General features: G+C 41.7%; 1 protein-coding gene across 23 annotated transcripts in view; it reads right to left on the reverse strand.

Annotated features, from left to right (window-relative positions):
- Positions 1–22,083, reverse strand: part of INPP4A (inositol polyphosphate-4-phosphatase type I A) — a 399,562-nt gene that overhangs the window by 238,910 nt on the left and 138,569 nt on the right. For 14 of the 23 annotated variants that reach the window (XR_004539925.1, XM_033949323.1, XM_033949333.1 and 11 more), the window contains 5 exons: positions 16,925–16,990; positions 15,470–15,514; positions 10,223–10,341; positions 6,700–6,816; positions 5,686–5,765 (listed from right to left, as the gene is read on the reverse strand). Coding sequence is in view for 22 of the 23 variants with exons in the window: in XM_033949323.1 (XP_033805214.1) it covers positions 5,686–5,765; positions 6,700–6,816; positions 10,223–10,341; positions 15,470–15,514; positions 16,925–16,990 (427 nt within the window). In the remaining variant the exon portion in view is untranslated. Of the gene's footprint in view, positions 1–5,685; positions 5,766–6,699; positions 6,817–10,222; positions 10,342–13,619; positions 13,692–15,469; positions 15,515–16,924; positions 16,991–22,083 lie in introns of those variants that run through there. The other 9 variants (XM_033949336.1, XM_033949335.1, XM_033949328.1 and 6 more) reach the window with 2 other exon arrangements.

Genomic DNA, 22,083 nt, shown 5'->3' on the forward strand with positions numbered 1-22,083 from the left:
TATTGAAATACACTCCAAACAGTACAATTTCACAGGAAAAGCAGGAACAAAGATATATAGAGCAAAATACCTCGCTCCAAAATAACAACAGAAACATGTGCAATTCCCACAGACTAATAAGAGCAATCAAAAATACCCACCAAATCACAGCCCATACCCCCCCACCCACCCCCCTAGGGACAGAGCACAATACCAACATCTCTCAATAAGGTTGAGAAACAATCTATTCCAAACAGAAACCAAAACGTGAAAAGGAATATGGTTATGGGATCCCCCCAAGTATCGCCCATCCAGTCCTACTCCAAAACAAACCCAAAGCCCCTAGCCGCCCCTACCACAAACCCCCATAGAAGCCCGAAAACTACGCCAAATATGAGCATAGCCATGTAATTTACCATGACGCAAAGCCGTTAAGTGATAAAGGTTCTGCCAATTAAGCAAGCGTTGCTCCACCAGGGCCCACGTGGGAGGGAGCGCCTGATTCCACAGAGAGGCAATGGCCAATCTAGCAGCAATGAATGCCAACTTACAAAATAAAGAGTCACCCCAAGCCAAATCCAATTGATGCCAAAACAACAAGGCGTGTCGCCAATCAGCCGGTATCTGGACATCTAAGATCCGGGACACCCGAACAAAAACCTCAGTCCAGAATCCACACACCTGCCCACACTGCCACCACATATGAAAGTATGTACCCACTTCCCCACAGCCCCTCCAACATAGGTCACTCGCACCTCCCTGCCAACGAGCCACAACCTGAGGGGTATAGTACCACCGAAAGAGGACCTTGTAACCATTCTCGATTAGCAAAGCAGCTATACCTGCCGAGGAGATCTCCGACCATATGTCACCCCAAGTGTCCCAGGGAATAGCTGAACCACAATCATCTTCCCAAGCCCTCATGTAGGGAAGGGGAGCCCCCCGACAATTAAGGCACCTATATACTGCAGAGAGAGCTCCCTTCCGAAGCACTGGACTCAATAGCAGCTCAAAGGGCATCTTACCACCCCTCAAGTCTCCCAGAAGACCCGAGGCCCTGATATAATGGAGAACCTGCAGGTAGGGGAACAAATCCCTTATCCCAAACCCATACTTGCCCCGAGTTCCGTAAAGGGTCTAACACCGCCCAGAACCGGGTCCCACAACTGTCCCACACAAACTAAGCCCTGTGACTCCCAGTCTGCAAACACTCCCCCATCCCTTCCTGGTGGAAAGTCAAGGTTGTGTCTCAACGGAGTATGCCAGGAATGTCGCCTACTCTCCAATAAACAAGCTCTGGTCTGATTCCATACCCTCAAAGAAGTCACTACCGAGGATACCCCCCCTACCAGTCGCGCCCTACCAGGCACCCACGGCCGATGTAACAAAGGTACCCCCTCACTTAACCCTTGCTCAATTTCCACCCACGGTTTCGGCGTCTGCGTCTGCCATTCTAAAAGGGCGCGCAGCTGAGCAGCCTGATAATATTTCACCACATCCGGGACCCCCAACCCCCCGTCCCCCCTCCCCATACATAAGACCTTCCTACTCACCCTTAGCCGTCGACCAGCCCAAATAAAATTAAAGATATGCCTTTGAACCCCCTCTAATGTTTTTCTACCCACCCAAAGAGGCAATACCTGGAATAAGAACAACAAACGAGGCAGAATCATCATCTTCACAATGACCACCCGGCCCAACCAAGAGAAATACAGATCTTTCCAATTAAGCAAATCTTGGCGAATGCGATGAAAGAGCGGAGGAAAGTTGAGGTCATATAACTCCACTCCCGGCGGTCCAAATTAAACCCCGAGATATCGCAGAGAACGCTGAACCCACCAAAACGGATACCGGTCTCGGAGATAGGAAACCCGGTCAGCAGGCAAGTTAATGTTGAGGAGCTCCGATTTACCAACATTGACCCGAAATCCCGACACCTCACCATAGATATCCAACTCCCGCAATATAGCCGGCAAGGAAGTTGCAGGGTCTTACACCGTAAACAAAATATCATCCGCAAACAAAGCCAACTTAAAATCCCCTCCCGGCACCGTGACCCCCTTAATATCCGGATTCATCTGCACACGCTGCGCCAGGGGTTCCACCGTCAAAGCGAAAAGGAGCGGGGAAAGGGGATACCCCTGACGTGTTCCCCTTGGCGGTAATTTTTATTAATGGCTATGGGTTAATGGTGACATTAGCGCATGGCCATTAATTCAGAAAACAGAAAATCAGCCATTTTACTGCTGCAGCAAAAATGACCTTAGCATATGGGAACGACCTGTGTAAACTACTGCCACTTTCCAATGCAACATAATAAAAGGATCTTAAATTGTAAATTGCATACTAAATTAGCAAAACAAATAGTAAAAATATAAAGCAAATAAATTCCTCCTTTAAATTTTTATTTTCAGAAAGTTGATTTAGATCTCTGTGTGTGTTATGCAAATTTCCTAAATTAGTTTACCATGTGACACTTATATGATAACAAAAGTGCAAAACAATTCTTTTGATGAATAGGCTCAAACAAGAACAGTTGTTAAGGCTTCCAAATGTATGATCACAGTACCACTCCTCCTCCCACAGCCACTAAAGATTTCTCACCAAAACAAGTCAAAGTATTATTTAATACAACTTTAACTCAAGTACCAAGCTGCTCCCTTTCTGTCCCAAAAATGATGGACACACAATATGAGTCCAAATAAATTTAATATCACATAACTGAAGTAGAGACAAATACATTTCATCTCCAATGAGAATGCAATTGGGTTTCCACTGAATCATGGAAAAACTGAACAAGAAATTACTTTAACAACAATAAATTATATAAAACCTAATGTAAACCCATGTAAAATTAAATTTCATAAACAATCAAAATAAGTACCAGTTAACAACAATTGATAAAATGGAAGGTCCCATAATAAATACAAACATGTGTTAAACTGCTCATTTCAGTATCCAAGAGAATATATACACTCGTTGACAGAAAATAATCTAGACACAGTAAGAAAGTTTCAGAACGGGCCTCTACAATCAAACTTGTGCAACATAATGATATGTTCAAAGGTGTCCAAATACTAGCTGCATAGGTGTAACCTTTTCTTGTGGAAGATCCTTGCACTGTTTGGAACAACTTTTGGTACACTACTGCATCACACAAGTTTGATTTTTAAGACCCAATCTGAAAATCTAAAAAATTGTTGATGTTTCTGAATTACTTTCCTTCAACAAGGATATCTCAATTCTCATGGATACCAAGATTAAAACAGTTCATCACATATCATGATTTTATTGCTGGGATTATTTTTTTAATTTCAAAACTTGTTTGGGCCCCTTTTATAAAGCCACGGAAGCGATAATCCCATGGCAAATGCACCGAGGAGAATTGTTACTGTGGCTTTGTAAAAGGGGCCCTCTATTATTTTGAAATGAAAAAATACAAATTCAAAAAGAATGCTGGCAAACAAACTAACACAATAAGAAGAACAGCAACTATTAATATATAATAATGTTAAAAACATCCATGACAAACCCTCCATTTCCTATTTCAATAATAACTTTGAACCAGCTGTCCATTTGATTATTTACAGAATTAAATTTTGTATGGTATTATATAATTTATTTTACATAAAGAATATCTTGCCTATCTTTTTCAGAATACAGGGCTTTGTGCCACACTATGAGGGGCCATTGAAAAGTTCTCAACCCAACCAACAAAGTTGGGACAGTCTCCATAGAGGGCTATACACCAAGTCCAGCGATTTTCCATTTTTTTTCATTCCATATTTTACAATGGAACGAAAGAAGTGTAAAATCACTTGACAAAGAGGGGCAATTTCGGAAAAAAAATAAATAAATAAATAAATAAAAAATCCAAGTCCAACATCCAAAGTTGGAGGTACAAAAATGGCCATTTTCAAATGGCAAACTGCTGAACGTCCAAATATAATAATTAAAAAAAAAAAAAAATCATCTACTTAGACGTCTTGGTCACCAGGATGTCTAGGCCACTAGAACGTCTAACTTTATACCCCATTTTCAATCAGAAAAACATCCAGGTTGAAAACGACCTAATCCTGACCATTTTGACGTGGTTGGGGCCAGCATTGTTTCTTGCAGCAAGCCCTCCGACATACTGGCCTCTCGAGAGGAGAACACTGTTTCGTCAGACGTGCTCTCCTCTCGCGGTGAGCTACCTCCCAGCGGCAACGGCTGAAGGGGAGACATCCTGACGTCGGGGCTCAGAGTCACATCTAGCCCGTGGGTAACTGTCAAAGCATGCCTCTCTGCCGACGCTTCCAACGGGCGATTCCCCGAACTGACTTGCTCGTTTTATAAGACGTCTGAAGATGTCTTCAATTGTAGAGACCATGGATCCCGAGTGCTGGGAGGCACCACCAACGCTCATGCCTCTTCTTTTCAGCATATTCCAGAGGTAAGAGAGACACTCTCAGGCGTCCTATCGGCATCAGATAGCGGCTGCCATCTTGGATCTGCCTCACATTTTGAATACATTACTCCTTGTCTACATTTGTTGCCTGTACTTTGGAGAATTCAATTCAATTCTGTGACTGATACATAAGGATCTATAAGCCTATTCAGGCCTTAAGATCTGATAGAATACAAGTGCTCTCCACTCCATCGATTCCCAACAGAGCAATGGGACACCTTAGACTGCACTGCTGTGAACTTCACATAAAAGGTGCCAACTGTATATCTCACGATAACCCCCTTAAAATTTACAGTGAGCCCCCCAAAACCTACTATACCCTTGTGTGTACCACCCCAATAGTACTTATGGCTACAGGTGGCACCTATATGGCAGTATAGTAGGGTCTAGGTGGGCTCACATATTGTATCATAAATGTAGTGGTTAGAGTGGCTTAAGGGCCTGAGTCCTCTTTTCTATGGTTCATTACCCACCCACCAGGATGCTTAAGATACCTATATGCAGCTTAACTAGGCTTCCCCATACCATATGCTGCTGTTTTAGAGACAGGTATGTACCTTTATGTTCTCATGTTTGTGTGGTGGAAGGGGGTCAGTGAGCACTGGGGAATAAGGGGGTGTCTTACCTTAATTCATGTAGTAGTAATCTGGTCAGTCTGGGTACCTTTGTGGCACATATACCCTTCTGAAACAGGTCTAGTTCCAAACGTATAAGTTCTGTCCAGGAGGTCTTGCAAAATGTTTGATTATCGCTGCAAGATATCCATGTCTAACCTGCCTTTGAGACCACCTAAAGCTCACCTGTAACATGCCTCCACCACGTCCATCTCGTGCTCTGAAAGTACAGAGGTTGGAACACCTCACTAGGTGTACAGAAAGATGGTTTCGATTATTAGCACTTGGACATCCTGGCAATTAGGACGTCCAAGTGCCGATTTAGAATGCTTTTTGGACGTCTATGCTTTTTTATTATGAGACTGTAAGTGTATAGTCCTCAATGGAGATTGCCCCAATTTTGTTAGTTGGGCTGAAAACTTCAGCGGCCCTTCGCAGTTTCAGTTTTATTTTTAGCAATATAAAATCTGTAACATGGCTACATAGCAGCTATACCAAATACAAAACAGAGACGATACTGACCCATAAGTTTAATTTTTCACACGCTATGAAATGAAACCCCCCCCAACTTCTTTGAATTCTTAGAAATGATTTTTTTGTTTAGTTTCAATCCCAAGTGGATTAAAGAAAACAAATACTGACCTTAATGTTAAATGTAATCTATGGTCTTTCTCCTGCAGTAAATCTTTTACCGTGAACATTCCATAACCTAGCAAGTACATCTGAGGACAAAACAGGAAAGAAATTCATATAAGAATAAGGTTTGGAAAAATGTCAGAAAAATCTAAAAAACTAAGTGAAAACTTTTTCTGTATCTCCAGTCTAATATGGTGCTGTGCTCCCTGGGCTGATGTGCATTTGAAAACATAATTTATACTCAAAATATGATTAGCTATTAATCTAGATTCTGATGAACGAGAAAGATAACCCATTGAATAATTAACTTACGCAAAGAAAGATATAATTTGATAAACAACAAAAATCAACAATATATATCCTTATATGAAAAATTTAATTCAGTAACTGGTGACATCTTTTGTAGCACTAACTTTAACTAGATATTCCTTTTTTATTTTTTTCCAATTCTTTATTCATTTTAAAAACCAACACAAAGTGCAACAAATTAACCAACAATAGGTACAAGCAGAAAACAGCACTCACTACAATCAAATAACAAGATAAGTACATATCCCCCCATTCCTCCCACCCATCCTGGATGTGTATAACCTTTAACTACATATTCCTAATGTTCTCCTTTAGAAATTTTCAGATCTAAAGTGAAATAAGAGTCAACAAAACGTTGTAGGCCACACCTTTTTATGGGGCATCCTTCTGCAAACAGTTCATGAGCATGGATTGATCACCTAATGTACAGACTCCTGTGTTTATGTAACAGAAGAGACCTTAATTATTAAAAGGTGACTCGGTTATCCAGTGCTTGAAAATGTCCACAACAGAACCATTAGCTGATGATAATTTTTAAAAAATTGGGCTGACCAATAATTGCAAATAAAACCTCATGGTGCTATATCGGAGCCCGAATTATAAACATGCAAGAAATCTGAGGAGGAGGAAACACTGCTAGCTTCCAAATCTCCCCCACCCCCTACACACACACAAAAAAGAACAAACAAGGAAAAGAAAACCAATACTTACTGTTCCCTGAGATCTATCTTTGACGTCATATACAGACAGCTTGATTTGTGTATTTTGATTAATAAGAGAGTCTTGGAAAAAAGCAATACTGCTTAAAAATATAGGATTGCTTGTTCCCTGAAACAGAAAAGCAATTGAAATTAATAAAGATTTGGCAGAACATAAAACTTATTATTCCCCCTTTCGCTTTGTATTACTTAATGGAATGGAATCTACTGGGAAACATAGAAACATGAAGGGTGAGGGGTAGAGATAAGATGGTGATGTAATTTCAGTCACTCACTTGTTTTTTCTTTCCCTATTAGGTCTTTAATTTTTGAGTACTATGTGAACTGCTCAGATGGATTCTAAAGGGCAGTACATCAAATCTTAACTATAGACTTTTTAATGTGTTTCTCATTACAGATATGGAGCTCTGCCTTAAGTCATTTAACATTGGTCACATTTATTGTACTTCTGAAACACAAACAGTACTGTTTGCACATTAGGACCCAGCTTACCAAACTATAGGGGTCATGTTTGGGGTCATAACCTGGGAAGGCCTTCATTAACACATTAGCCCACTCCTGAAGGGATGAGCATTTACTGAGACCACATGAATGGAGTCACTGCCACAGAAACATTGTTAATCGCTATGAAGGAGAATACCATTCGGTATGTTAAATCTAGAGCAGCAATGATATCCTTGGCAGGAGTGAAATTGTGGAATTACCTCCCTGGCATCCTGAGGACCTGTTCTGACTGGTAAAAGTCCGAACTATATGTTGAGGCCTTTTTCTGAATTTTCAGTGTCGATTGAGCTGAACTATGATTACTGTGATATAATTCAATGATGATTGATACTGGTTTTGAGGTTGTTCTAAGGGTGTTATGTTATGTACTGTAACCAAAATGTTAACTTTGCTGTCGTGAACTATAGTAAATGTTTTTATTGTTTAACGCTTAGTTTGACTGGGTAACAGCTTCTTTGACTGGGTAACAAAAAGACTGGACTCAGGCGAGTCCTTGGACGTCGTGTACCTGGACTTCAGCAAAGCGTTTGACAGCGTCCCACACCGCAGGCTGCTGAACAAGATGAAATCGATGGGATTAGGAGAGACTCTAACTACATGGGTCAAAGATTGGCTTTGTGGCAGACTTCAGAGGGTGGTGGTTAATGGTACCCTTTCTAAAATGTCGGAAGTGACTAGCGGAGTGCCACAGGGTTCAGTCCTGGGCCCTCTCCTCTTCAACATATTCATTGGGGATCTGACTAAAGGGCTTCAAGGCAAGGTAACCTTATTCGCTGATGACGCCAAACTATGCAATATAGTAAACGACTATAATCTAAAGGATGCTATGGAGCAAGACCTGCGTACTCTAGAAAGTTGGTCCTCGATCTGGCAGCTGGGCTTCAACGCCAAGAAATGTAAGGTCATGCATCTCGGTAACAGAAATCCTTGCAGAACTTACACCCTGAATGGAGAAACTTTAACCAGAACTACGGCAGAACGAGACTTAGGAGTAATCATCAGTGCTGATATGAAAGCTGCCACTCAAGTGGAGAAGGCTTCATCTAAAGCACGGCAGATGATAGGTTGTATCAGGAGAAGCTTCGTCAACAGGAAGCCTGAAGTCATGATGCCATTGTACAGAGCCATGGTGAGACCTCATCTGGAATACTGTGTGCAATTTTGGAGGCCACATTACCGTAAAGATGTGCTCAGAGTTGAATCAGTTCAGCGGACGGCCACCAGGATGGTCTCGGGGCTAAAGGGTCTCCCGTACGAGGAAAGACTGAGCAAATTGCAGCTCTACTCTCTCGAGGAGCGTAGGGAAAGGGGAGACATGATTGAGACATTCAAGTACATCACGGGATGGGTTGAGGTGGAAGATGATATCTTTCTCCTGAAGGGACCCTCGACCACAAGAGGTCATCCGCTCAAACTCAGGGGAGGGAGGTTTCGTGGAGACACCAGGAAACACTTCTTCACGGAGAGAGTGATTGAGCACTGGAACAAGCTTCCAATGCAGGTGATCGAGGCACGCAGCGTCCCAGACTTCAAGAATAAATGGGATACCTATGTGGGATCCCTACGAGGGTCAGCCAAAGGATAGGATCACTAGGGTATAGAATTGAAAGAGCGGGTCAGTAGAATGGCAGTATTATAATTAGACTTAAAAGGGAGGGTCGATGGTGTGGGCAGACTTGATGGGCTGTGGCCCTTATCTGCCGTCATCTTTCTATGTTTCTATGTTTCTAGTTATAGGTGGTCTATAAATTCTAGAAATAAATAAATAAGTAAGCCAGTAAGATGCCATCATATGTCTATGTTTCAGATTTTATGGCTACCATGTATTAATTCCCAAATTAACATATAGTAATTGCAAAGCTTCTGTGTTAACTGTCAGGTGTCATCCTACGAAGTTTCCATTCAGATAACACAAAGCAAATGTCATTACTGGGTGTTAAATGCATGTCAAGTAACATGGTGTAGTTTGCTATGCCTTTTCAGCTAGTTTTAATTGAGCTGTATTATTTGCTGCATTAACAGTTAAAACATGGTAGTTGTTAGAGTTTTCCTTCTTTGAGTATTTTGATATCATGCCGTTTTGGTTATTTGTGATGTTATCTTTTCTGCTTTGTTTTAAAATGTTGTAACTCACTTTATTTAGTCATCAAGCTATAATGGCGCACTAGAAGTCTTTAAAATTAAATTAATCATCCATATAGACCTTTCAATCTTCCAATTACTAAATAAGGAAGCATTTGTCTTCTATTATAGAACAAAAATGTATGACCAACATTTTAGTGGAATAACTAATATTTATGGGCATGATGACACTGACACGCAAAGGGTAATGGTTCTATAAAATTAGGATTTCATCCTGGATAAATGGCCATAAAATCTGGAAGAAAAACAGAAAAGAAATCTGTACCTTTCTGTTCTTGTAGTAGTAACGAAGAACACAATCCTAGGGGCCCCTTTTACCAAAACATTAAGCATGTATCGTGCATTTTACTGTGCAGTAACTGCTAGTATAAAACCGCGTTAAGGGGCTTTGCATTAATAGCACATTAAATGCCTTTTGTGTCAGGGATCTGGCGTGGGTGGAATGCCATCATGGACGCATTTGGCAGTTAATGTGCTGCACTTATCACATGACAACTAACAGAGTTAATGAGGACTAATTACTGCCTCCTAAATAAGAAGCGCTACGTACTTCTGCATGAACCAGGAGCAGGTATTGAGCATTCATGTGAATGCCGATACAAGACATGCAATAAAAATGATAATACTGGGAACACCCCCAATACGTGCCAAGGTAAATTTGCAGCCACCCTGTGGTAAAATCCTGCAATGAGCCACAGTAATAGCAAATATTACCAGTGGTTTAGTAAACTGTGTCTTTAGCACATACATCTACTGGTTCTTGTAAACATATCAATTTGATCACAGCAGTACATATCAGAGTTCCTACATATGTTTCCCCACCCTCAGCGGAAGTGTCTTTCCCATTCTTTATAGAAGCTAAGCCTTACCTCTATGATCTCTGTCTGTGCATGTTTTGTCCAGAACGCTTGAGGTGGCGTCGTTACACTCACTGCTACAAAACTATTTGGTTTTCGATCTAATGATGGAGTACTCAACTCATTGCAAGCTAATGAGAAAAAAAATAAATATTTGGAATCATTCTGGAAAATCCCCCCCCCCCACATACAGAGGCACATCTTTTAAATTCCAACCCTCAAGATTATACTTCTTATTAAATGGTTTTGTGAAACAAATGAGGAAAGCATGCATAGCATGGCTCATGGAATTTTGGCCACTCCCTACAATGTAAATACATGTGAGGGGAAGGTATATATTTGTGCATAGGCGTCAGAACGGGGGGGGGGGGGGGGGAGGCACAGAGGCCATAATCTCCCCAAAAATTACCCGTCCTGTAGGTCAGGGGTACACAGGCTGACCACCGCCCACTGCCACTACTCACCGCTGTAACTGCAGGAAGGGAAGGGCCAGGTGCGTGCAGCAAATGCACGCTGCCAGCCCACAAGCCTCTCCCCGATGTCAATTCTGATATCGGAGAGAAGGTCTGGGCCAGTCAATGGCTGGTAAACACTAAAAAAGTATTGAAGATGAAAAGTGAGGCAATTTGGAAACTCCCACAACAGCACAGAGGCTTACTGATTAGGGTTCAATTGCAATGTGGCATATAGGCCATCAATTATACTAATATGTAGCTTGTATTATAGTCTTTCTTCAAAATAAATAGAGACTGGAAAACAGCATATGTTTCATTTTTTACTTATCATTACATGCAGTGCCTCTAGCGTGCCCCGACAGGACCTGTTTCGCCCATACGGGCTTTTCAAGGGTTCTTTGAGGAGCTCTTTTCTCAGCGCCCTTGCAATACTGGGGCTCTGATGAGATTGCAGAAGACTCTAGAGGGCCAAGTGGACAGGGTCTTTTCTGGCAATGTAACGGCAGTAGCCTATGTAAATTGCCAGGGAGGGATCATGAGTGCTTCTCTGGCTCAGGAAGCCCGCTTTCTTGTTTTTTAAGTGGAACATCACCTCCTAGCACTGACGGCAGCGCATGTAACAGGACAAGACAAATTAAAGAGGAAATCTGGGAACCCTAGGTTATGGGAGACTAGTTTCAGGGGTAGGATAATATGTGGAACTAGTGTTTAAGCCCGTTAGATTAATGGGTGCTAGAATAGATGTGTAGACTTAGGCATTTCTTTCTTTCTTTATGTATGTTTGTCTTTCTCTCTCCCTGCCCCCTTTCTTTCTGTATCTCTTCCTGGCCCACTGTCTGTCTTTTTTTCTTTCTGTCTCTCTCCTTGGCCGCTGTCTGTCTGTCTTTCTTTCTTTCTGTCTCTCTCCTTGGCTGCTGTCTGTCTGTCTTTCTTTCTTTCTGTCTCTCTCCCTGGCCCCTGTCTGTCTTTCCTCCTTTTTGTCTCTCTCCCTGGCCACTGTCCGTCTGTGTGTCTTTCTTTCTTTCTGTGTCTCTCCCTGGCCACTGTCTGTCTGTGTGTCTTTCTGACTGTGTGTCTGTGTGTGCATTTCTTTGTTTCTGTCTCTCTCCCCTTAATAACCTATCATACTGCTCTCCTTCTCCCCCATCTCAAATTACAAAAACACTTTATTATGCCACTCGGTCACTCTGGTGCTACCTGAGTGCCCTGATGCCGGTAAGCAGCGCTGTTGCCTGCGGGGACCCTAAAGTTTTAGCGGCTTTCCTCACCATGTTGTACATGTTGAGGATCATGGGATGGCTGGCCATCCTCCTTCCCCGTGGCTTCTTTTCCCATGGATCCTTGGTTCAGTGCATGGTCCTCCTCATCGGCGAATACCTTTGATGTTAGACGGAGTGAAGGCTGGAGGGAGGAGTCGCCGCCGTGGTTTTTGTCACTTCAAACTCCGTGCCTCCACATGCACAGTAGAAGGAGCCAGAAAACTGCCACACACAAAACACCATAGGCTCCTTCTACTGTGCATGCGGGGCCAAGGAGCTACGGATCACGGAAATAGAAGTGCGCATGCGTGCTTAGGGTTTATTATTACTGATAGTGGGTAGTGCGTGGAATGTTGAGTCAGTTGTGGGTAGGGTAGTTTATGGGCATGGACTAGTTTGTAGAGGGGTTAGGGGTAAATCAGTTTATAGGATGGTAGGATAGTTACAAGGTACATAGTTTTAAGGAGATGAAGCAGTTGGGAATAGTTTGGGGAATTTTTTGGGAGTGGAGTGGGGTAGCTTTCAGAAGGTTGTTTTAAGGGATGGTGACAATTTATGGGTGATGTGGCAGCTGCAAGGCTGTTTTTGGCTATGGGACAGATGAAGGGGCTCCTAAGTTTTTGGGCTGGCTCCAAAATCTGATAAATATGTCATTGCCTGGTATAGAATACTAGCACTTACATGTATGTATGTATGTATACATTACCTGCAAAAGTGCCACACCTAAGCACTGTTCTGCAAATACCCATTTAATTCACATAGTGTATATTTGCAAAGTGTGTACATAAGGGTGGGGATTCCCAGTTACACATGTAACTTACAGAATACTTCATGTTGTGCATATCCCTATCACATTTATGTATTCACGCTTAAGTCAGTTCTATGACTGGTCTAAATGCTGGTGCCTAAATCTTAAAAATGTCAAGGGAAGATTAGGTTCTTACCTCAATCTTTTTTCTAGTAGAAAGGCATGTGAGTCTTGAACCAGTGGGTTAGTCACCTCTAATCGTGAGTTGTCTTTTGGCTGCTAGTCAGTCCCCCGAGATAGCCCTGAGTGAGCCTGAGACTTCAGACCCCCACAGTTCCATAGTCTACTCGGGGGGAAGGGAGGGGAGGGGAGTAGCCAACATACGATAAAGTCCTCAGGACTGACACGGAGCCACACAGCCTGCGCTTAAGCTCCAGAAACAATCAGGAGCAAGCCTTGCTACCAGGGGAACAGTCTCCAAGCCATCAAAAGTGCTAGTGCAGGCTGGCCAGGCTGGTGCCCTGTAAAAGGGCTTCCCTCCCAGCTACAGACTTCTAACACAGAGTCTGTGTCTTCTCCAAGCAGAGTTGTCCCAGGAACAGTGGGGACCTCTGAAGCACTGAGAAGCTTCAAAATCTACATAAAAATAATAAAATAATAAGTGATATCAGAGCAGATCAAAAAGACACCTTCCAACTCACAAGTAGAAGGAGAAACTGGGGACCTACAGCCCAGTGATACAGGAAGCAGAGCCAAAAAATATAGAAGATGCTTTCTATACAACTTGCAATTAAAGGTGAATGACCCACTGGTTCAAAACTCATATGCCTTTTGTACTAGAATACCAGGTTAGACCAGTTTTCTATAAAAGCACCTGGGCACTCAAAAATGGAGGAGTGGCCTAATAGTGCAGTGGATTGAAAACCTGTGGAACTGGGTTCACTTACTACTGCAGCTTCTTGTGACCCTGGCATGTTACTTAACCCTCCACTGCCCCGTGTACAAGAAAGGTTGTGAGCCTATTAGGGACAAAGAAAGTACTTGTATATAATAAATGTTTATTGTTTATTTAGTTTTTTGATTAAACGCTTTCTCGGTTCTTCAAAGCGTTGTACAGAGTATAAAATAACATTTCAACAAACAATGTAATTAGTTAAAACATACTTTCTATAAACTACAAGGCTAACAACGATACTAACTAAATTATTATCGACAAACGTACAATGGACAGTTACATTGGACACAAATTGGGAAGGGGGGTGAAATACAATTGAAATAGTAAATGAGAGAAACGGTTAAGGTAAACACAAAAGGGTTAGGAATAATTAGAAAAAAAAAAAAAAGAACTGGTTTAAATACAAAAGGATTAGGAATAATTAGAAAAGAAAAAAAAAACTGATTTAAATTAAACTCCAAAATACAGTACTTCAATTAAAAGCGTCTTTAAAAAGAAAGCATTTTAGGTTGCTTTTAAAATTTTTTAAGTTTTTTTCCATTTTTAAATAAAGTGGAAGGGCATTCCAGATCGTAGGGGCTGTAAATGATTTTGGTTCTACCACAGAAAGACGGTATATAAAATCCATGACCCCTTCAGAGAATAGACTCTACCATGTAGCCTTGGGGAGCCTAAATAGAAGCATCCAATTAGAGAATTGCTCCCACTGTTTACGCATGTTTTTAGTTGCCAGCTCACCTATGTGTAACAATTTCTCTCTAGAACTAAAGGAATTAACCTCCGTATTTTATTTTAGGAAACAGCTAAATACTTATTTGTTTCAACAGACTTTTCAATGATGGTCACCAGATTTAGGAGGATTTATATGTTAGGTGTTGTCTATACTGTTGTGGTTGATCTTCAGTAACAATTGTAAGCATTTGTTTCAATTGTTACCATATTTTTCGCTCCATAAGATGCACTCCCCCCCAAAAAGTGGGTGGAAATGTAGGTGTGTCTTATGGATCAAATATAACACCACCACTCCTTGTTTAAATTCCGGCGGTCCAGCACTGTATCGGCAGGAGCTATCCGCACCCCTGCCTTTCCCTCACTGGACGGCTGCCTCCGAGTCCTCATCTCTTGCAGCAGAGCGGTGCACAAGGCAGGTGCGAGTTTTTCGTGTTCCTGCCTGGTCCCGCGCCGCTCCCTGAATGGCTGCCGTCAGTTCTCATGGGAAAGCTCCTGCTGATACCACGCTAGACCACTGGAATTTAAAAAAGGTACCGGGTGGGTGCCTGCCTGCCCTGTCCTGGCCTGCCAGTAGACCTGCCCTGTGCCCTGTCCTGACCTACCACTAGACCACCAGAGAGGGTACAGGGTAGGGCGGTGGGACAGGGTACAACATTTGGCTCAGAATTTTTTTTTCTTGGTTTTTCCTCCTCTACAGATAGGTGTGTCTTATGGTCAGGTGCGTCTAATAGAGCAAAAAAATACTGTATGTGTATTTATGCTTTTAATCTATAGATGTTTTTACTGTGACCCATTTAGATTAAATGTAGATAATGTAGAATATAAATATGATAAACAAATAATTTTTTTTTTAGTTCAAATATTCTTTATTAAAGAATTTTTTTCAAAAAACAAAATAAATAACAGAACAATCATGATAAACTACAATAACAGAACAGTACCTGGATCAGAAAAAAAATGGCTGAAAAATAAAAACATGAGCAAAGACAAACAAATAAATTTTTAATCATAACACTGCGCCTACAATTTCACATCAGCCTTGTGCTGTGACATCCACAAAAACTGTGTTGTTAAAAGCAGAGGCATTTTGAACAAGATGAAATGACTTACCTAAACTAAATTCCAAGATAGGCTCATCTGGATCCTGGATGTTTGCTGTTAACAGAAAAAGTAATACGCTCAGCAAGCTCATTCTACACTCTGAATGTAATCATCAGTGTGAGGATTTCTGAGATTCAGGAGACTTGTGGCTGAACCACAGAAGCCACTTAGCTAAAGTCCAAGTTCAAGGAAACATGAGCTCCACTGGTACAAAGAAATAACTGCCCTCTGGAGGAGCCCATTGGGATGGCAAGAGTGTCTGATTTGTACTCATATAAAGAGCTAGATAGACATATCCTTGCTGGTAAATAGTTCTTACTGGGCATGCCCTGCATTTACTGCTGCCCGAACTCCTCCTTACTGGGCATCACTGGCATAGTAAGGGGGAGGCAGGGGGGGAAGTCCACCCCGGGTGCCGTCTTGGTGGGGGCATCAGTCCTCCTTTCCATCCCTCACTGAATGCGCACCTTCACGTCCCCCATACCTCTAACTTTTCGCTGGTACAAGCAGCAATTCTAACCTGCTGCTCATGCCAGCGTCGGCTCTCCCTCTGACATCACTACTGGGTACTGCACACAAATTAGCTTACAAGACAATTAATTGTAATTAATTGATGTTATCAATTATTGCAGTTAATTTGCAATAATTGAAATTTATACACGCATCTTCCCACCTATAACCCTGCATGCCTAAATCCCCTAGTACATAACTCAGAAGGGGGTGTGGCAAGGGGGTGTGACAAGGGTGTTCTTACAAGTTGTGCATAGGGTTATAGAATAGCCCCATTTCCATGCCTAAATGCCCAGAGTTGGGCGCTAGAATTTACACCAGTTTTCAGCTGACATAAATATTGGTGTCCAACTTTTGGCACGGAAATGAGCTCTAAACATTATTCTATGTAAGGTGCGCAACCTGGAGTGGCGTTTATAGAATAATGCTCTGTGCTGATTTTTTCCAGCTCCAAAATCTCAGCACCATTTTTAGAATGCCCTCCTATGTGTATAAGTAAAGGCTATCTTGATGCACATTCACACATACCCAGCTGCACATAACAGCTATTTTCTGCCTGTCAAACTTACTCTACACACGGAAAAAGGCTTTTCAAAACTGCTACATGGGGATTGTTTTATAAGGGTCTTAAACCTGTAGGACAGCATTTTACTCACTCAAGTGGGCTCCCATAAAATTGCCCAGAGGTATGCACATGTACAAAGTAAGTGAACAGACACCAAACATCTACTTTACTATGATATATGAGGCAAAAACAGGAAAATCAGGGACAGGGTCAGCACTTATGTGCATATTTTAAAAAGCCACCTTTTTAAAATATTCTGTATGGTTATTTTTAAAAACAAGAACATTATATTATCATACCACATATCAATGAGTGTTTGTTTCTTACACATAGTGATAAATATGCAATAACACGATAGTCCTGTGTAATAGGTATGCACCTATTCTTACCTGCACATACCATGCACACGATTATGCCTAGCTCAGAATAGGTGTAAACAGGAACACCTTCTTTCCCTGGAGTAATTTTAGAAAACACATAGGTGTATATGTTGCCTTTATAAAATAGATTTGATATATGAACCTACCCTGGTCTAAATTTACCCTCAAAGTTAGCAATGCAAGTTTTTTGAAATTTTTTTTTAAATTAAGAGTAAAAAATGTGTAGAACGGTGGTTTATTTCTTATCTCTCATCTTCAGCAGGAGGAAAAGAAAGAGTGGCTGTGTCCATTTCTACCATAAATGAATAAGCAGATAGGAGACAGTTCTACAAAGCAGACACTAACACATACCAACACAAATATACATTTGACTATATATGTGCACATATGTGACAATTTTCCACCTAAGCACTATTCTGTAAGCACATGTATAGTTTACACAGCATGTTTTAAAGGGAGGAGACATACACATGGACGGGGCGGGGACGGAGCATGAGTTACACGCCAATCTTTGGCAGCTCTATACTGGTGTAAGTGCACAGGTGTGTATTCCATAAGGAAAGTACTGTAGATGTCAACTTTCATATGTTGAATAAGTGCCTTAATATAACTGCTCTGTTATAGAATTGCTCTTATAAAGTTAATGGCAAAGGAATGAGGTTTTCCTCTGAGAAAGAAGAAAACATCTCTTACTTATATTTAGTACAAGCCCTGTTTGTACCTACTAATTTCACTGAAGGGGTTTTTTTTTTTCCTTTCATTTGAAAGTCTGCTTAAGTGAAAGTTAATATAGAGGTCCATGTCTATGGGAAACAGTCTTGTAGATTCCAATTTTTATAACAGTAGCTATAAATCCATTCAGGCACTGACAGTAAATCTTGGACTGCTGAACACTGTATTCCTTGATTCTCAGCCCTCTGCTCTCACCACTAAGCTATCCATCCTCCATGGTGGGGACAGGGTCCCTTGCAGAGCAGAAGAGTCTAGTAATGTAATGTCAACAGTGAGGAACAGTGAGACAAGAACCTGTTCATACACTACAGTACATACCAAAATAAAAAAGATAAATAACCATGTTGGACACATTGCTAAATCTGAATGTCTTGTATCGTTTAACAGGTTCCTACTAGTTTTAGTAAAACTGGTACAAATTCACTGAAGCAGAGTGGAATGATACATGCGGATGGACATATGAACAGAAAAAACAGTCAAAGCCAAAAAGGACTTTCATTCATCACAGAAGGTACCCTAAAGCATCTAAAACAGGATTAACTGAGGCACTGCTCAGATCAAATCACATCAACAGAGCCAATGCTCAGGTCCACTAGGCTGATGTGCTGCTTTATCAGACTGTACGAATCATTTTCTTAGTTTTGAAATCAAGGCTGTGTTCTCAAACTATATACAGTTTCCTTTTCTTGTTCAAGGTTCTCTCTCTGGTTTTTAAGTATGAATCTTGTGACTGTAAATTCATTTTTGGTTTCTTTCATCCCAACAGCTTTCGCCTGTGGATTTTTTTTCTTTGAGGCTAAGTCCATCCTAATGCCACCTTCCACAGCAGCAGCTTTCCCACAAATAGTAATCTGGAATTTAAGAGCAGAATATTCAAGGCCTTTTCTTTTCAGAGCCCTCTTGACCAGCTTCATTGAAGGTATGTTTGCACTGCACTCTCCTATCCCACTCTGAAAACAGAGAGACTCTGTACAGCACTGTGAAAGGAGACAGCGCCTTAAGGGATGCTCTCAAGCCCACTCTGCAACACTCCAGCAAGTGCCACATAGTGAGCAACTGCTGGAGTGTCTATTCTCTCTCTTTCCCTCCCATGGATAGTAAATGTTATTTCTACAGCAAGAATTTTCAACCTAGTCCTCAGGAAACACCCAGTCAGTCAGGTTTCTAGGTGTCCACAAGAAATATGCATGAGAAAAATTTGTATGCATACTTCCACTGTTTGCCAAATGTATGTCATGCATATTCATTGTGGGTATCCTGAAAACCTAACTGGCTGGGAGGGGAGTGAGAACTACCTCTCTACAGTAGTGTTCTTCAATGGTGGCCCCTGGAGACCTCTGGGGCAGACCCCATTGTCTTGGGGGAGGGGAAGGTTCCTGTTACTCTGAGATTGAGAAAGAGATTGAGGGGGAGAGCTGCATGCTTGAACGACAAGACATTGTCTATAGACAAAAAAGAAAGCATTTGGAAATGCTCACAACCTTGAGGATATCCCCCAATGAAGTTTGAATGTAGGCTGATGGGGATAGATGTCATTGACATACACTGATGTGGCCCTGCATGGGAAGATGTTTGGTGGCTCTCCTTCAGTTCAATAGAATCCAAAGTGGCCCCAGTTTAAAAATTAATGAAGACCACTGCTCTACAATGTTCCCCCACCTAGTCAACCTCGGGAGCAATAGCCAAAGTTATAGGGTGTAATCTGGGTCTGATGTATAGCAACAAACTGTACGGACTCTAAGACATCATGCCACCTGCCTTTGTAAATATTTAACAAATATTAATTATTTTATAAACTCTGAATACTAAGCATAAAACTAGTATTAAAAACTGTACAGTTAACGTAAGCCTATCATATTCTAAGCTCCCTCTACATATGGGATAGTACTCTTCACTCATGAAAAAAAATAAAGCAATGATGCAGTTCCTGTCTTATCAACAGAAGGGTCATCCTACAGCTGACAAAATTACTTTTTGTCACCAGTAAAGCAACGTTTCTCACATGTAGTAGGTGTTCTCCAAAGGCAGCAGGACACATTCTCACATGTGAGTGACATCATCTGTTGGAGCCCTGATGCAGTGTAATATCTCTTTAAGAGGCTTTAGGCATGAACCCTCTATGCATGTGCGGGTATCTTCCTGCCCAACATGCAAGTATGGGATTATCAATACTATAATATAGCTAAAAGAATACAACTCCTGGAGAGGAGGGAAGGTTATATGAGAATGTGTGTCCTGCTGTCCTCAGAGAACACCTGCTACAAGTGAATAACTTTTCTCTGAGGACAAGCAAGACATTATTTTTCTCATATATGGGAATTCCATATATGGGGATGCTAAGCTACAAGGCTCACCGAAAACAATGCTAGAACAATTGGGGCTTGCAACAGCAAGGCCAGCAAACCTTAATTTATATACAGTCTGTTATGTATGTGAAGCCTAGAACAGAAGAAAAATGGGCCTTGAATTCTAGACACCAAACAAATTCCACAGGACTAACCAAACCAACTGTCATGTAGGGTATTCTGTTCAAGGTAGAAATGATATGTGAATATATGGTCTGAAGATTATGTTGCAGCTTTGCAAATGAAGGCTGATCTCAAGTGGGCTACCAATGTAGCCATGGCTGGAATTGAGCCATGATATGACCCTACAGACTCAGCCCAGCTTGAGCATAAGTGAAAGAGATGCAGTCTGCTAGCCAACTGGATAAAGTGCGCTCACCAATGGCTACCTCCATCCTGTTTGAGTCAAAAGATACAAAAAGCTGGGTGGACTGTCTAAGGACTTCAGTCCATGGCATGCTTGCAGTCCAAGGTGAGCACTGCACTTTTGCCAAGGTGGGCACAAGGCTTTAGGAAGAATGTTGGTAGAACAACCTCAACTATGGCAAGTCATTTTGTGAATACTCTAGGAGCAGGCATGAGGCCAAACAACACTATTACCAGCACTACTGGTAGTAGAGTTTCCTTAATTAAAATCTGATAATTTTCTTGTGACTTGGGAGTATCTGAATATGAGTATAACCATCCTTTAGGATAGTCAATCATTCTTTTGAATCATGAGGAGAAGGGAGGCCCAGGGAAATCATCCCAAACTTTTTCTTAACCAGATATTTGTTCAGTGCCTTTAGGACTAGGAATTGAATTAAATCCTTCTGTTTTCTTGGGCATGAGGACAAACTTTGTGTAACAGATTTGACTACATTGGCCTTTAAAAGAGTTGAGGGCTCATGTAAGATGCTGTCAGTGTGCAATTTGGCCATCTTTTTTTGCCAATGGGTGCCTAGCCTATCCAGACTATTTGGAAAACACAATGGTCAGAGGTTACAAGATGCCACCTTTCTTGGTAAAAATTCAGGCTCCTTCCTACTGGAAGGTTGTCCAGAACAGGCACTTTGATTGTAGCTAAGCTCTCATGGAGCCAGCCAAAAGTTCATCCCTTGCATTGACTGAGGAACAGGCTGGGGTTTCTAGGTGTGCTGAGGCCGGGGACAGGTGTACTTAGGTAGGGCCTGTTGCTGTGGATGAGAAAGAGTGAAGCGATGTCTAAACACTAGTAGGTTCCTCTTTAAGTCCCACCTGAAAACCTTCAAGAAGTGGAAGAGGCAGAAGCATATGCAAAAGAGAGGGACTTATGTTTTTTATGAGGTTAGCAACCTCTTCCACTTTGTCCCCAAAAGATTTTCTCCTCAGCACGGGACCTCTATGAGGAATCTTCAAAAGTTTTTTAAACACTATTTATTAAATATCTCAAAAGCAGATTACATCACTTTTCCACATAATCATTCTGTTGCCTGACAGACTAGTCACATGACATTCCTCTTACTATCTCTCCAGCCCTAACCATTTCCTGCAAAAATATAAAAGTGCAGAAACTTTTGGAAGAACTCTTGTACTAACTTCTCCTGAACCACAGGTTCCAGGTCAGAGACATACAATCATGAGAGGTTGTGCTTCTCTACACCCAAGGCAGAAGTGTGTATACCACATCAAAAGTGTCAAATGTACCTCTGGCCAAATACTTCCTACAATCCTTCTGCTTTCTGGCCATCTGGCAAAGCTCTGCAGCGTGCTCCATAGGGAGCGCATCCACAAAGTTAAGCATACTCTGCACCAATGACTTAAAGTACAGGCTCATGTAGAGCTGATAAGCCTGAATGAGGGGAGCAAGTTTTGAGGCTTGATAAACCTGTCTCCCAAAAGGGTTCAGCATCCAAGCCTCCTTTCCTGGATGAAACAAGGCATGGGTCTTCAAGCTTCCATCCCTTTTGAAAGTGGATTCGATCACCATAGAATGGTGGGGCAGCTGGACATTCTCAAATATGAGAGCCTTCTAGAATCTGTAGATGGAATCAACCTTCTTAGGAATTGTGTGCACAGAGAGAAGGGTCTCACAATTCTTTATCTGTACATCCTGAAGAACTCTGTGAAAGA

The sequence above is a fragment of the Geotrypetes seraphini genome, chromosome 6 (assembly GCF_902459505.1).
Source record: "Geotrypetes seraphini chromosome 6, aGeoSer1.1, whole genome shotgun sequence".
Lineage (NCBI taxonomy): Eukaryota > Metazoa > Chordata > Amphibia > Gymnophiona > Dermophiidae > Geotrypetes > Geotrypetes seraphini.